The sequence below is a fragment of the Podarcis raffonei genome, chromosome 9 (assembly GCF_027172205.1).
Source record: "Podarcis raffonei isolate rPodRaf1 chromosome 9, rPodRaf1.pri, whole genome shotgun sequence".
Classification (NCBI taxonomy): domain Eukaryota; kingdom Metazoa; phylum Chordata; class Lepidosauria; order Squamata; family Lacertidae; genus Podarcis; species Podarcis raffonei.
The window spans coordinates 44,976,352-44,993,302 of NC_070610.1; the positions used below are offsets into that span (position 1 = coordinate 44,976,352).

Genomic DNA, 16,951 nt, shown 5'->3' on the forward strand with positions numbered 1-16,951 from the left:
CTATATTCTGTGCACAGTTTTCTGCTTAGTAATTTGGTGCAGGTTCTGTCCTGGAAACTGTTTTTCTTCCAGACTCCTATTAGCTGCAGACTTTTAAATTTCAGCAGTTCTTCCTTTGAAATGCTCAGAGCATTTTAAACATTGCTCCTTGATCAAAAAAGGTCAGTGTTTAATCAGATCTGCCTTCAAGTCAATCATAGTTGCAGGTTTGTGGGACAAATATATAAAGCAATGCCATTTGCAGATAATAGTTGGGGAAGGTTGTAGTTCAATGCTTTATTCTTTTGAGCCAGAAGATTGTGCATAATTCACTGGGTTGTCTTTAGGTCTGTAGTCAGGCCTTTATCCCCTGCACGTCCCTCCACGAGTGCTCTAACTAGGACTGAGACTCATTTGGGACCCAAACAGTAACCAGACCTATTATTATCCCTATTACAGCTGTAACATGCCAGGCTAGAATTATTAGCCATTTCATCAGGCTGTCGCCCTTCAGCTTGGTCCTGTTTCTCACATTTCAGAACAATTCTGATACAAACATTCAGACCCTATTTCTAAAAAAATGAGTTCTTCTGGGTATCACTGTTGTAAAACTGGAATTATTGTAACTCGCTCTACGTGGGGCTGCCCTTAAGACTGACCCAGAAACTCCAGCGGGTGCAGAATGCTGCAGCGAGACTCCTTACGGGGTCTTCGCTGCGAGATCACATTCATCCGGTGCTATATCAACTGCACTGGCTCCCGGTGGAGTACAGGATCAGGTTTAAGGTGCTGGTTTTAACCTTTAAAGCCCTATACGGCCTAGGACCCTCGTACCTACGGGACCGCCTCTCCTGGTATGCCCCACAGAGAAACTTACGGTCTTCAAATAAAAATATCTTGAAAGTCCCAGGCCACAGAGAAGTTAGGCTGGCCTCAACTAGAGCCAGGGCTTTTTCGACTGTGGCTCCGACCTGGTGGAGCACTCTGTCACAAGAGACTAGGGCCCTGCGGGACTTGACATCTTTCCGCAGGGCCTGCAAGACAGAGCTGTTCCGCCAGGCCTTTGGCCAGGGCACAGCCTGACTCCCTCCCTCGGCAATCTTCGCGGAGCTCTAGCCCAATGGTGGCCAGTGGCTTGAATTTAATTAATTTTATAATGAATGATTTTAGAGTGTTGTTTGTGTTGTACTTTTGTATTGTTTTATTGTTGTTAGCCGCCCTGAGCCCAGCTTCGGCTGGGGAGGGCGGGATATAAATAAAATTTATTATTATTTATTTATTATTATATCCTAAAACAGTTAAACCTTTTTTCTAACGTCTAGCAGCATATGTTGTTGCTGTTGAAGCATTGCTATCGCCCACTGTGCTTATTATATTAAAACAGTTGCATAGACTGGGAGAGTGTTTCTTTGTACACATAAATGAAATGAATGAAAAACAAAACAAATGCAACTCCATTTGTTTCTTAATTTGTTTCTATGAGGAACAAATGAAATGTAGGGTAAACATGAAAAACCTTTCGTTTCTTCCATGTGTTTCTCACTGGAGGGATTTCTGAAATTGATAGGAGATATTGTGTTGCTTTGCTTTTGGAAACATCCCTACTTCAAGGGCTGGTGGCCCGTCCTCTCTCATGTACAGCCTGCTTCCACGGCCAGCCACTGAAGCCATACCACACTCAGCTCCACACTCAGCCTCCTCCACCCCCACAATATTTGTGATGCCCAGTCCCCTCCCCAATCTATTGGGGAGACCTATAACAGCTCAGACCTCATGAGCTGTGTGGGATTACAGGGAACATGCTTGCTTGTTTACCACCACCTCATGGAAACAAGGTGTAATGGTTATGGGGTTGCTCGTGCGTAAGTTGCTGCCACTCCTGGCTAGGTGGCCTGGTTAAACCTTTCCTGGCTGGACAGCCCCTCACGTCGTGGCTGTTCAGTCGCTGGCAGAATCCGACAGTGGGCGTTTCTTCAACCTTTTCCAACATAAAAGTTGTTTGACGCCCAGTCTCCTCCTAGCCTCCCTGCGCGGAAGCCTTCTGCGCAGGGTGGGCGTGGGTAGCGGAGGACCTGTGCTCTCTCCGCTGGTGTCCAGTGAAGAGTCTCTGAGCCTGCTCTCCGCTTCCCCCATTGGCCCCCCTCCATCCCTGGTGTCGCGCTGATTTTCTTCCCCAACAGGAGACCTGCCTCTCTCCCTACTTGGCCCCTCTCCAGCATCGTCGTGGAGCCCCTCCTCCTCCTCTCGTTCCGATGGCAGTTCCCTGACACAAGGCTTTGTAGAAAAAAAATAAGGGCTTTTATTATTTTCTCCTGATTCAGGCCTCACCCAAGTATGGCTTCCCTTTATCACATATACAGCCCAACAAGACAACAGCAAGAACCCACCAACAGCATATGAACCAATCTGGCTTACCTGACCCAACAAGCCCTCCCCCTCCCCTCACAAATGCAAACAAATCTCACTGCAGCCAACCACAGACCACCAACCATACCCTGCTCCCCCAATACCTCTCACTACCAAGGAAATGTAATAACCGAATAGAAAGAAAACCCACCCAGCTGACGCTGACACAAAACCCCACACATACACTATACAAAAGAATATAAGCCTCACCACCCCACCCCACCCCACCTCTTCCCTCTCTTCTTCCCCAACCTTATACTGTACTCAACACTAATGTCTCACAACAAATGTAGCTGATTTGTAAGAAAGACTGTACAACCTGAAAAAAGAGACAAGGCGTATACTTTTGTAAAACAATAAAATCTTTAATAAAAATAAATTTTAAAAAGAAGAAGTTCATACTTTCCAAATCAGTTAGTTGATTGGTGAGATCAGTTTTATATAGTTTGGAGAGCATATCCAGAAATACAATGACAAGATATATTCAAGGCACATCTTGTAAACTTACATTAATGTTCTGGAAGAGGCAGGATTGGCCCGTCTTTGAGGCGGGCTGAAGCAGTTGCCTTGAGTGATGGAATCCTGCATGGTGGTGCCCTGGCGGTTGCCCCGCCCATCCTCGATGCCACGGCTGGGGACCTGTGGGAGTGGCAGCTTCTGGCAAGATCTTGTGAAAGTTCTGTGAGATCTCACCAGAAGTCATTGCCATAGCTGGTCAACGAGGCTTCAGCAGGGGACAGGGTGGGAGCAGGTGTCACAATGGGACAGGCCATCTCGGAACAGTGCTTCAAAATACAGGACCTTATCTATCATAAGCAGAAGCTCTTGTGCAATCACATATATTTGTATGCAAATCTCAATATTTATCTGTTCCTGTTGCAGATGCTCTCTATGATGTCATCACAGTAGGAGCCCCTGCGGCACATTTTCAGGGATTTAAAAATGGTGGTCTTCAGAAACTACTAAATAAATTTGAGGCAGAAAGGCGAAAGTAAGTATATTGACCGTAACTTTATACATTATATGTTCATTCCTATTTGACAACCTTGCTGCTTAAATGCTTTTGCATCACATTTAATGACAGTAGTAATTCTCAGGCTTAGATTTGCAGTACTATGAGTAATGCACAAAGTGAGCACATAGCCATATGTGTGCTTACAAAATTAGACCTCCATTATTCTCGTTTTACAGATGGGTAACTGAATGGAGATGAGAGAGAGCAAGTTGCTCAGCGACATCTAGTTCCAGCATCTTAGCCACAGTACCAAAATGCAATTTTCTATTGATAGAATAGATAGTGAGGTTACAGAGTTACATGTGCCTTTCCAACATATTTAATCTTTTTAAAAAAATAAAAAGATTTAACTAGGTATATTGCTTTCAAAACCTTTCAGCTTTGTAGTACATAGGGCACTCTCTGCTAGGGCTGGCTTTACCATTAGGTAGAGTGAGCCAGCCCCCTTAGGGGCAGGCAGCAGTGGTTAAGTGTTGAAGAACAGAGCTGTGTGTGCCAGAAAGCTGCCCTCAGATGTGGTCTTATTGCATATGTTGCATATTCACCTACCAGTCTGGTCAGCTTTGGTAAAGGGAATAGGAGGATGCCATCTTTATTTTTGTTTTTTGTTTTGCCTCAGGCAACAAAATCTAGTGGGCTAGCTCTAACTTTTGCCTATGCAATACTTTGTGTGCTTAACTTTTGATCATAGTGATTATGTTCAAATGGGAGTTCACCTAGGACAGAAATAGCCAGCTAGGTGCTCTCCAACAACTGCCATCAATCCTGACCATTGGCCATGTTTGCTGACAGGAACTGTAGTCGAAAATATCTGGAGGACACAATGTTGGGCTAGCCTGGATGATACTTCCATGGTCTGGGTGAAATTTTAAAAGATTTATTTCAAAGTACCAACTTTTGCTGTCATGTTGACAGTTGTGGTTATTCATATAATAACTACATTAGGACTAGTTGGGAACAGAAAATTCTAATTAAAATGAACAAACAAAACTGATAGAAATTAATAAAGGTGTGTCATTAATTCCAGACTGCAGTCTTCAAGAGAATCTTTGTTCATGGTAGCACATCATCGGTTTAATTAGCTGCTGTTTCCTAACGGCTATTACAATTGTTATAGCAACTGCAATTGGCTTCTGTAGCCAGCTAAATAACACTTGTTATGCTCAGTCATGTATCCTAAATATCAGTGAAGTACCACTGATAATACTTCAGGTCGCCATTGCAGTACCTGAATATAAATTGTTTTCTAAATATAGATTCTAACAGTGAATTGATGATTATATTGTAACAAATGGTTGCTGATAACACTGAAATTATTTGTTTTCAAACTTAATCTTGAGGGGTGGTGGAGGTGGTAAATTGCCAAATAGCATATTTGTATGTAGAACATGTAATGTAGAACAATGCAAAACATCTCTCAGACCAGTTTCTGGCAATGGCCTGTGGAGGCATTAGAATTTATTTAAGCAAACCATGAAGTTTTAAAGCTTGCAGTCTCTTCGATTTGCTTAATGGAAGATACCATCACCTGTCTCTACAGTTTGCCTTCTTATCCTTTTGATCTTTTCCCTTTGGTGAAGTGATGGGAGAAAAACAATGTCCTGACTTCTAATTTTACTTTTCAATTCTACATTACTTTCTTCTTGTCAGGTGCTTTTAAAGAGGCTAATGTTGGCCACTTAAGGCTATTAATGGCTGCTAGTCCTATGTTTTAATTCTGGTGTTGAAGGCAGTATATCTCTGAATGCCAGTTACTAGGGAACACAATTGGGAAGAGCGCTATTGTGCTCATGTCCTGCTCATTAGCTTCTCATTGGTATCTGGTTGGCCAATGTAGGATTAGAAGGCTGGACTTAGCAGGGCTCTTCTCATGTTCTTAAAAACAAAACAGTCCTAAAATAGCCAGATTTGTGGATGCACTAATGTTATGTCTGAAATATGGAACCAAGCTTCAAAGACCTATTTCATTCTAAATAAGGAAAATTATTTCACCATGGCAATGACAACTTTATTTTTGCATGGACATGTTTATTTAGCAGCCCCAAGACGGTTTGAGGCCACATAGCATTTTCCCGATCCAACTTTTACAATTTAAATGTTTTGGTTTACCTCTCTGAGGCCTGGATTGCAGAAAGAAATAACACCTTGAGATGTCAGAAAGAATATAATGTGAATAGATTAAAAGCCAGCAGCTGTTCTCTGTATGCTAATTGAAGTGAAATACTAAAAAGAAAGAGTGGAAGAGATTCTCTTCTCAGATAATCGTGGAAGGACTGTCAACCCTCTTGGACTCCTAGGTCATAGCAAATGTTATTTTAAAAAAATGTTTATTATTAATCTTTAATTTCCAGTTTGAATATTAAGATTCAAACTTGCTTTCATCCTATTAACAATATTTTCTGCTTTATATGCTTGCCCTAATTTAATTCCTGTTTAATTTAATAGCACTGGTTAGAAAGCCCATTTAATTGATATTGTGAGTTTCAGAACTTGCAAGAAAAAGTATTCTTTTTATCTTCCCAGATGTCATTCCATTAAAAAAAAACCATTTTGGGACAAAATACAACTGAGCATTTGTTCTAATATTACATGTGAGCCAGGCAGGGTAAAAGTATCTTAAAGCTACAAAATGCAGCAAGGTAAGGGTGTGTGTGTTGATTCCTTCATCCATGCACACTTTTTTCATCTCAAAAACAGACCTCCTTCACCTGTGGGTTGTGTGTGAACACACATGTATTAAAATACACGTTGTTGCCCTACCATTTTGCCTAAGGCTACGATTCTACGGAAACCAGGATGTGAGGGCAGGGGAGGGAGCCTAACACTCATTCCTGGGTGTCTGAACAACGGTTTAACAGCTAACCAGGAATGGCGTCTGAACTGGGTCTATAAGTGTTGATGTTTTTTTTCTTTTAATGTTTTTGCACCCTTCCTCCAGTATCTCAAAAGTCATCAGTAGTTGCAATACACATTTATTTCAGTTTAACCAGTTAGGTAGCTAAAGGGCAGATAACTAACTTAAAATTCTTCAAATACTTGTCAACCCTAATTTTAAGGTAAGTTGCTGCTTAAAATTTCTCGATAGATATGATATAACTTCCTTCCTTTATAACAGTTTTGAGCAGGGAGTTTGAAAACACTGTTAGCAGAAATGAAAAACATTAGCAGAGAAGCTGAAAATTAATTCATAACCCCTTAACCACCTCTCTACATTAATGTCAGGAGCACTATATTTTCATCTGTCTGTGACAAATGCAACCATTTAGGCCATGGTCATTTAGGACTTTCATCTGTATTCTCCTCTTTACATGTCAAGGAGGTGACTAAATTCTGTCCTTTCTTTTAAACATCTACAAGGTTACTTCTCCCCGCACACTCACACACTGCATTAGCTGCTAAAATTGATGTCCGTATTCTAGTCATCTCCTTACTTGATGACTACAGCCTGTTCATGGTTGACCTTCTATCGCTGCCAATCTCTCCCCACCCCCTGCTCTTTCAGAATACCTCTGTGAAATCTTTGGTTACTTTAGGTTATTATGATCATGTCGCACAACACACAGTCCTGTCACACTTTGCATCGGTTTTAAAATGGTAGTTCTTTCAAAGCTCTCCACTTCTTCGTGTCCAATTGTGGCTTGATTTGTATGTTGCTGTGAAAGCCACTAATAAAACTTCCTCACACTGCAGATGTTCAATACCATTTTTAATAGTTCTCTCTTATGTCTCAACTCCAAATGGCCAGAATGGTTGTGAACTTCCCAAGCGACTCAAGTAGCTGCTTAGATCCCACCCTGCTGTTAGTGGACTTAATCTGCCACCAGCTGGCTTGCTTCTCGTTGTGTCTCTTCCCCCATCCCACCCCAACATCATAACTTCCTAGCAACCGAAATATTTGCATTCCGCTTCCCTGTTTGGCCATACGCTAGCTGAGAAATCGGTTGGGATTTTTCATGTTAGAAACCTGACTGACACATACAGTAGAAGGTCCTATTCTTTGCAACCTCCGCAGGAGTTTGCTGAGCTGGTCATTATCACTTTACTGCTTTGCCAGCCTTGATGACTGCTAAACCACACTCCTGAATGTCAGTCACAGGGTTTGCAATGGTGCACACGGTTTGTTGGGGGAAGGAGTCAAGGAGAGGGTTAATGCATAATACAGCACATGAGGTATATGCCTTCATATTCTAGAAGGGATGATCTTTTCTGTACAAAGCTTATTTAATTTCCTGAATTGCGTAGCACCAATAATTATTGTAAGACACTTTACCGCAATTCCAGATGGTAACAATTTTAAATCATTTGCAAGAATTACTCACATAACAGCAGGAATGGAATTATAGTATGTTATCATTAAACACCAGGCATTTAACTTCCTTCGGTTCTTAATATATTTAGAAAATTTGTTAGGGGAAGGTTACTCAGTAACACCATAACACTTATTCAGATTCTGTTACAAGTTATGCAGCTCTGTGCTTTGAGTTTTATAATGTAGCACTAACTTACAACCCAGCATTAAATTAAATGTAATCTAGTAACAAGCAATATGATTATTTGAAATAATATGCTTACATCAGAATAATGGCAGTACTCATATGTTAACAATCCAAAAGCAAAGGGGGTAGCCTACTTTAACTTGGAAAGCATAATTATAGACTCTGTGAATATATGGGGGGGGGACGGACAGATTTTAAACAATATAACTAAGATTTTATTCAGGAACTATGGCATTATTATCCTGCTGTTGTGTACATTTTTTTCTCATTTGTAACTACAGTACATTCAACTATCATGTTGGAACCCATTTAAGTGAAAGCTTTGTCTATTAGTTTTACTCAAAGCCTCATTATACATTTATTCAGTGCTGTTGTTTAAGAACATTAGCTTTGACATTGTCTCTATTTAAGGGTGATAACAGAAATGACTTTTACAATGATTTCACAAGTCCTACATCAGTGTGTGAGAGAGAAAAAGAGTGGTGCAGAAAGAATATACAGAGGTGGTTGGTTTTTACTTTTAAAAAATCACAACAGTGACCACATTCACATGTGACACTAAGCCGAAACAAGGCTTAGGGCAAATGTACTGACTCCCAGGGAAAGATCACAGCTGCTTTGCTCTTTCTCAGTCCTTTTACTTCAGCATGGCATGGCAGCTAAGGTAAGGTTTGGCTTAGCATTTTGCCTGAACCTAGAATCGTGGTTTAATGCTCTCCTCCTTAAACACAATCCAAAACTAAGGTTTGGTCTCGATTACAGTTGATTGTTCGTCTGGAGGAAACTAAACCAAGAGCCCTGGTTTAGATGATATGCTAAGCTAAGCTAAACCTTGGCTTTGCTGCTGCCCCATAGTAAGTTAAAATGACTGGGTAGGAGCAAAGCATCAGGTGTGAGCTCCTCTCCAGAAGTCAGCAAATTTGCGTGGTTTTGGTGAACCCTAGTTTGGCATAAGGTAACAAATTAACATCTATTTAAAGTCTCTGTTAATATTCTGAAGACCTTATCTGATTGCCTGCTGTGTCAATCTGTGGGCTGTAGGACTCCGAAACATGTGCCATCAAACCAGTGCAAGAAATTGTGCTGGTGTGGGGTGTGTCAGGGTGTACTCGCTCTGCTATGGTGGCTTGGAAAATATGAATTCTTAACTAAGATCTTCTAGAAGCAACAACTTTTCATCAAAGTTAGACAACATTTTGTACTTGGATATGCAGTGCAGTAGTGATTAGCAATAGTTACAACCAGGGTTGTGAATGGGGGTGTTAACATCTGAGGTGCCGGGGAAATTCCACTGCACACATAATTGAGGGTTACCACCTGATACAATAGCACACATAAAGGTAAAGGACCCCTGATAGTTAAGTTCAGTCACAAACAAATTTGCAAGGACCAGCACTTCTGGTAATCACTGGTGGCAATCTTATTAATGTATGGCGTAAGCAATTATAGCTCCGCAGATTTACCCATCTGGAAACATCTATGTGATTAATGAAGAAAAATTGCTACCAGTCCTTTCCTGTTAATATTATTGCCAGGTTCAGATTTAGAGGCAAGTGACCCATGTGACTTCCTGGAGTGCCAGACTCAGGGTGTCTGAGTGGTGAACACAGTTTTTCAAAGCTCAGGGTCATGAAAGTATATTTTAATAAACAATGGCTTATAAGAAACGGACATAATTTGCTGTTTTATTGTTTAAAAATGTCATTGGCCAGAGATAATCCTGAAGATCACAAGGCGAGTTTTCCTCTCCTTAAACTGGTTGTTATTTTAGGTGCAAAATTAAAACTGGAAACTAGGCTTTTTGTGGCTTGTAGTTCAGTACAAAGCTCTTGCTTCTCACTTTTCAACATACCATTTAACACCATGCTTCTTCACATATCTGTTCCTTGTTTTCCCATAAACTTGACATTCCAGTGCTGTGCAATTTAGCAAATGATGGGCAGTGCAAAACTATTTTGTTCTGAATAACTTGGTGCACAAAGTGACCAATGGAAGTATTTCTCCTTTAATCAAGATGTTTGGTACTCAGTGGGTACTTACTGGGTTGTATCCAGAGATGCTCTTCTGCAAGAGGAAGCTCTTTCCCCAGCATAGCACAATATCATTGCTCGAGGAAAAAAGAACTTAAACCCCACTGTATGCATCTCCTAAAACAAGCCCCTTACACAGTGTCTCAAGATATGTGCTTGAGCTATGCATCTTCTATTAGCTCTGTTTGCAGAAGAGCAGCACTTCTGGATCAAACCTATTACTTCTCCCCAACAAACTGAGACAGAGTAAGGGGTAGCTCTTGTGTAATAGACTCAGTAAGGTATTTGCCTGAATTTTAGCCGTGTGATCTTCCTGATTAGTCATGTCGTCTTTTTGATTGCTCTTAGTCTCTTTCCAGTGGCATGCCTTAGCATCTCCTAGCAAAAATAAGCCTAAATTCCAAAATTCCCCACATCTGCCATCATCTCCTCCTGCTGCTTCTGCTCCTTGTATTATATCCCCTGTATTGAATTTTAGTTCATAGCCTCCTCAAGGCAGAGACCTGCCCTTTTATTGCTACTCTGCAACAATAATAGCAAAAATAACAACATTTCATAGACCCAACAGTGATGAGGATAAAAGCATACTGTGGTTGATTAATAATAATTAACTTTAGGATACTTATCAAAAATATTAAAAATGTAATTGCATAGATGGGGGAGGTAGTGAGATTTTTTTTTACTTAGGCTCGTTATGGATTGTCAAGTGTGTCACTGGAGATTATATACGCTTTTATTTTCTTTAGAATTGTAGGAATGGGAACCTGTCTGCTTTCTTTCCTTTTTGTTTTTTTATGGTACAGCGGTTCATTCAAAGAGCTTCAGGGAATAATTAGTTTCAGCAGCAGTGCCTGAAGCGTTCATCAAAGAAAAGGTTACCATCTCTTACTATGCCAGCAAGGTCTGTTTCCTAGCATATAGCCAGTTGGATTTCCAAATAGTGCCCATAAAGGTGTTGTAGTCAACTTTAGAACACCTTTCCATAATAATTGTAGAATTCTGAGAGTCTTCGCATACTGATGATGAGTATCCACTTGGCCTTTAAAAGTTAAAAAGAAAAAAGGTTTTGACTTTCAGGTGTGTGTGTTTTTTAAAAATATTATCTTTATTTCCTTCTGCAGTACTGGGTACCAATGTATTTACTATTCACCTGAAAACACAGCCAAGGCAAAAGAAGTTCTTAGTAGCATCAATCATCTGCAGCCTCTCATATCAAGCCATGCAGACCTGCTGCTTAATTCTGCAAGGCAGCATTTGCCAGACAGCTTGAAGAATTCCTTAAAGATGCTTTCAGAAACGGTAAGATTCAAATATGGTCCCTGCAGTGACAACTAGACAGAACTCACCAAATTCGTAGCTACTATCTCTCTCTGCATCCCTAACACGAGGAAATGTTAGGTTATTTTGGTGGTTACAAGCTTCAGGCTACTGCCATAGGAAAATCGTGCTCTTTTTGGTTTTAACCCCATTCTGAATTGTTGTTGTTGTTTTTAAAAATGTGATTTCTATACACAGGGAATAAAAGTAGGTATCATTGTTTGAACTAGGAAGGTCTGTCTAAATTTTGTTTATTCTTTTGTTAAAATGGATATCCTACTCTTCCTCATAAAATCTTTGTAGGAAACTCCACAAAAGTAATTTTTTCCTATTTTTATCTATCTTACACCAGCCATGCACAACCTTTGGCCCTTGGCCTAATTTCATGTGGGTGGCAAGGAGAGGAGTAAGGAGAGAGAGAGAGAGAAAGGAAGGAAGGAAGGAAGGAAGGAAAAGAGGTGAAGTGAGAAAGAACAGGGTAGGTGGGATTGTGCCATGCAGCCCATCCACCTTTTTATACGTTCTCTGTGAAAACTGCAGCTAACAAAAACTATTATAAAACTCCTCCTCCTGGGTTGGAGAGTCTCTGCTCACAACTTGCAAGGATTCATGGTTTTCAAAGTACATCCCAAATCTGTTTTGGTTTTAACCAATATAGATAACTTATTCACAGGTTTTTCCTGCTATAGCAATGAAAAATGGCACTTGCTGTCACTCAGATTTACCCTATTTTTCGCCTACATTTTAGGGGGAGATCTTTGGTGTACTCTTTTACCTTGGTGCCTTTAATGGAATTCAATGGGTTTTTTTAAAATAATAATGTGATGTTCTTCTAAATCGAGATTTATGTCACATTTGTACTGCAATAATTAAATCAGATGTCTCTATTACACACTATGGATATGTCTACAAGGAGGAAGGATGAGTGCTAGCAGTTGATTGAATTGATACAAGAAAAATAAATGAGATTTAATAGGAAGGAAGGTGGAGGTCCTAGTTTAAAGGTTTTTGTGTGTAATTCTGCTGAGATGAATGTGAAATTTAGAGAGTTGTTCGGGATAGGCACCTTTTAATTGAACAAAGGCTTGCCTAGGGTGAAACATTACATTATTCATTTGATAATTATGTGATCTCTTGAACTGTAAACTTGCCATCATCAGTCAACATGGACCATTGCTTCTTATCATGCTTTGAAATTGGCTAATAATGGAATCACAGCAGGCAACAAGATTGTCACAAATTGTCTACTGGCTTTCCTGTGCTGGTTGTTGCTTAACCAGGGGTTCTCTAAATTTTTGAATTCTGGGTCCCATCTGCTTATGCAGTTACTGTGCCTTATAAATACACACACACACACACACACACACACCAACCAACTTTGCACTAATTGATTTCCCCTCGCACAGTTGTGTGCAGACTAGTGCCGGGCTGAAACTTGATCCCAAGTTTCGCAGGACCATGTGTCCCCTTGCAAATTGGGGTGCTATTTTCTGCAGCTCCCTTAGGGACATTACAAATATTCAGAGAATTTGTGTCTCTTAAGGTGCCACAAAACTTCATTGTTTTCAAAAGCTTAGCATACCCTTGCACTAAGAGAAGTTGATATAAATAGATAACAAAATACATTTCCTTACCTAGTCTTTGGCGCCATTGTGGCAACTACAGGCTATACTGTAAATTAGATGTACGTTGCCTGCTTATTACTGACTGCACACTCATTTTAATTCTAGACAGAGTTATTTGTACATGCATTTAAGGATCAGCTGATCAGAAGTGCCCTTTTAGCTCTATACACAGCCCGTCCAGGTTGTGTCCTAAAAAAACCAACTGTGCCAAGGAACAGTGCTGAAGAGAGTGGGGATCAGTCGAATCAGGAGCATCCATCCCAAATCAAGAGACAAGATTCTATACCTCACCATTCGGAATATGACGAGGAAGAGTGGGTAAGTAGCCTCAAAGTTATGTTCTTGGATAAGTCCATTCAATTACAAATTGTCAGTTATGGGTACCATTGCATGCACTTTGGGCTTTATTATTATTATTATTATTATTATTATTATTATTATTATTAATTCCACAGGAGCATCCATCTTAGTCAGCTGCAGGAACCGCAACAGTGACACCTTAAGCACACTTTGTTACATGCAATGTGGCAAAGTATGGCACAATAAGGCGAGCAACAAAGGGAGTGACCCAGAGTCCGCAGCCAGTATCGCTGCCTCAGAATATTCAAAGGATTAAAATCTGGCAACCGTATTCCCAAATTTCACTGAAGAATCACTGTCATTGCAAGGAACAAAGTGTAGGAGCCAAAGTGTTGATTTACTGGATGTGTGGAGGGAAGCAGTTCTAGGGATAAATCAATGACCTGAACAAACTCCCTTTTTGAGTTTACAAAAACTTACATGACTTGTTACCTGGAGGCAATTTGTTTGTTCATCACAAGCAATCAGAGATGTGGCTATTTAAAGTCTGGCTTAGCTTCTCTCTCCTCCTGTACCTTACAAGGGGAAAGGTAAACTGGGTCACAGCTTGCAATTTGTTGAGCCAGAGGGGGAGAAGTAGGGTCTGTCAGTTATTAAGAACATAATAACTGCCTCCCCAGATCAGACCAAAGATCCTATCTGCGCCAGCAGTTTCCCACCTACAGTGGCCATACAGGAGTCTGTTGATATCCCAGAAGCTATATCAATAAGCTATATAGATATATATAACTTTTTGAAGGCATAGTCATGCATTCCAACTGAAAATTTATATGCGGTGCCCAAGCACATGGTGAAAACAGTAAATATATACAACTCTACAAAATTAAAATGCCAGAAGCAGCAGTGTAAATGCTTTTTAATATACTACGCAGATACCTCCCTGCTGGACACGTTCCCCCTGCCCATCACTTTCAAAGGAAGAAAAGAAAGAAGGAAGGGGGGCTTTCCAGGACAGAGAGAGCTGGCAGAATAATGATATGCTTCATACCACCTTGCAAACTGTGGGGCAGCTTTTTTCACAAGTTTGCATGAAAAAACGGCATTTTAAGAGTTCATGCTGGAAGTTTCTGTTTGTGCAACACTGTTAGTTACAAATACTGTCAGGCGGTTAAGATCAATGCCGATTAGGCTGCTGAGTGAAATGCAATTGGCCATGGTATTCCTAGGCAGCACCAAAGCAGTGCTAACTCCGTAAAGAAAAATATTTCACCTGATGGTTACAGATCGTCTCTGAATAGTTGTTCCCATTTTCTCTCACCAGCTGTTTCTATCATTCCAAAGCCTCCCTTCAGGGAGGATAAAAAGTCACTCCATACATAATGCAAGAGTTAGGTGGGCAGAGTGCCATTTGGAAGCCAGTGTTGTGTATTTCTAGCTAGTTAGCATGCCTGGTTAGAAAGTACTTTATGAACAGCAGTGGACAAATATGAAAAGACAACAGAGTTGTAAGTCCAGGCTTTACTTACCCAAATTTTTGAAAAGAGAAATTTCAGAATGCATGTGAGAAGATAATACAGTTGATTTGCTAAAACAGATCTTCTAGGAACCTGTGTGGTGTAGTGGTTAATGTGTTGAATTAAGACCTGGGAGACCAGTGTTCAAACGCCTACTTGAGCCATGAAGCTGGGTGAACTTGGGCCAGACACAGTCTCTCGGCCTAACCTACCTCACAGGGTTGTTGTGAGGATAAAATGGAGGAGGAGCATATACAACACCTTGAGCTCCTTGGAGAAAAGGTGAGGAAATAATAATAATAATAATAATAATAATAATAATAAGAAGAAGAAGAAGAAGAAGAAGAAGAAGAAGAAGAAGAAGAAGAGACACAATAACTATGTAATCATTGCCCCTAAATATATATATTTTAATATCTTAAGTATGTCATCTTACTGCACCTTAAGCACAGAAGAAAGCAGGAACAGCCCAGCCATGAGGCAAACTGAGGCAGCCGCTTCAGAATCCAAGGGCATGCCTCTCCCCCCCCCATCCCCACTGTTGAAAAAGCAGTGGCTTCTGGATTCTGTCAGAGTGCCATGCTTACCAGGAGAGGTCACACAAGGCATCCAGAGCCCTCTGCATAATCTTGTGGTCTCTCACACAATCTCCCCAGAAACCATAGCTGCCAGTAAGCAAGACTTTGGGGGGTTTTTTGGGGGGGTAGGGGGAAGCAAGAGGAGCAAGGCACATACACAGGACAGCAGTTTTCCTTTTCACCTCAAGCAGGAAACCGGGATGAGCTGCCACCTGAAGGAAGCACATTTCAGCCACACTTTAGGAGACATAAACATTCAGGTTTGGTTGCAGCACAGAAGCAAGAAGGGTTATGGTTGAGAAATATCAAAAATAGTACAGACAGAGGGAAGAAAGGACTACCTTGCTAAGTAGTGAGGACAGTTTTCTACAGCAAGAATATTTGCCAGAGTTTAGCCCAGCTTCAATTCAGATTTTGAATGTTTGCTCGCCCTCCTCCTCCTAAGATGTTTTACTTTTCTTTGGGGAAGAAAATGTACCTTTTGGACATGTCTTACAGTGATTCTATTTTAATCTTTATATACATGCACTTGTACTGTAATGGTTGAAAGGGAAAATAAGATTCTGCCCCCACTTGTGAACCAGAAGGCAGAGGGAGGGGAGGATAGAGCTAATCATTGCTATTCTGAACCTCAATGACTTGCATAAAATGTGACAGTGAAGTTTGGCCCATGTCCCAGTATATCTCAGTAGCTATCAGTGTAAACTGGGAATACTTCCAGTGAAGTTAATTGCCTAACATAAATGAAAATGTGGGAAGAACCAGTCCTCCTAATACTAGACTTACCAAAATGCTTCAGCTGTCATTGTATAAATTCATGTGGCTTTGGGTAAAATCCAAACTGGCCTGAATTGGGCCAATTTGAGCCTCTGATTCAGATTCAGAACCTGTTTCTCTTTAATGATATTGTTGTATGGTTATGTGTTTGCGTTTTCTTGTCTACATTTTACCTTTCTCTCTCTTTCCAATTTTTATCTTTTCCCCTTTGTGTCAAAACTGAATTGTAAACAAACATTTGCTCTAAGTCAAAACACTGAATACCATGCTGCAATATCTGGAGACAGCAGGGTGGGCTGGATTGTGGAAAGATGAGGAAAGGGAAGGAGGGGGTACTTTGTCACAAACAGCTACTCTAAAAAAACTGAAGTAAATAATAAGAAACAATAATATAAATAGGCACTGTGGGAGGGTGATCATTATCAGGATCTCAGCAGGCAGGAAACGGGGTTGAGGGTGGGGGTGGGTTTAACTCTTTTGTCCACTGCTGTGGCCTTCACAAAAATAACTCCTTTGAAACTGCTAATTGCATTGGGAGGAAAGTCATAGTTTCTTCAGGGCTGCAGCAGGGGAGGAAAGGGTTACTCTGCTTGATCAGGACAGGTATCAAGCCCCTTGCCTTGTGGTTTCTATTTACATTTCTCACACACACAAATACACACACACACTGCAAATAAGCCCTTAATGGCATGTCTAGTTTGGCCCTTAGTTAATAAACATGCCAGTTATTTCTATTTCACTATTGTAGACTGCTGTCTTATGCACACTAAGCTGTGAGTAAAATATCATTGAACAGTGTTTCTTGCTAATGAGTAAACATATGGAAGATTGTACTGTTAGAAGCATTTTTGTCAAGGTTAAGGGGGATTTCTATTTTTCATTTTTGAAAAAGTTAGAAGGTTGCATACTTCTTT

The 16,951-nt window shown here is 40.6% G+C and overlaps 1 protein-coding gene across 8 annotated transcripts in view; it reads left to right on the top strand.

Annotated features, from left to right (window-relative positions):
• The window catches only part of INPP4B (inositol polyphosphate-4-phosphatase type II B), a 270,717-nt gene that overhangs the window by 191,372 nt on the left and 62,394 nt on the right, over positions 1–16,951 (top strand). For all 8 annotated transcript variants that reach the window (XM_053403297.1, XM_053403299.1, XM_053403298.1 and 5 more), the window contains 3 exons: positions 3,268–3,376; positions 11,048–11,225; positions 12,974–13,186. In XM_053403297.1, the coding sequence (XP_053259272.1) occupies positions 3,268–3,376; positions 11,048–11,225; positions 12,974–13,186 (500 nt within the window). The remainder of the gene's footprint in view (positions 1–3,267; positions 3,377–11,047; positions 11,226–12,973; positions 13,187–16,951) is intronic.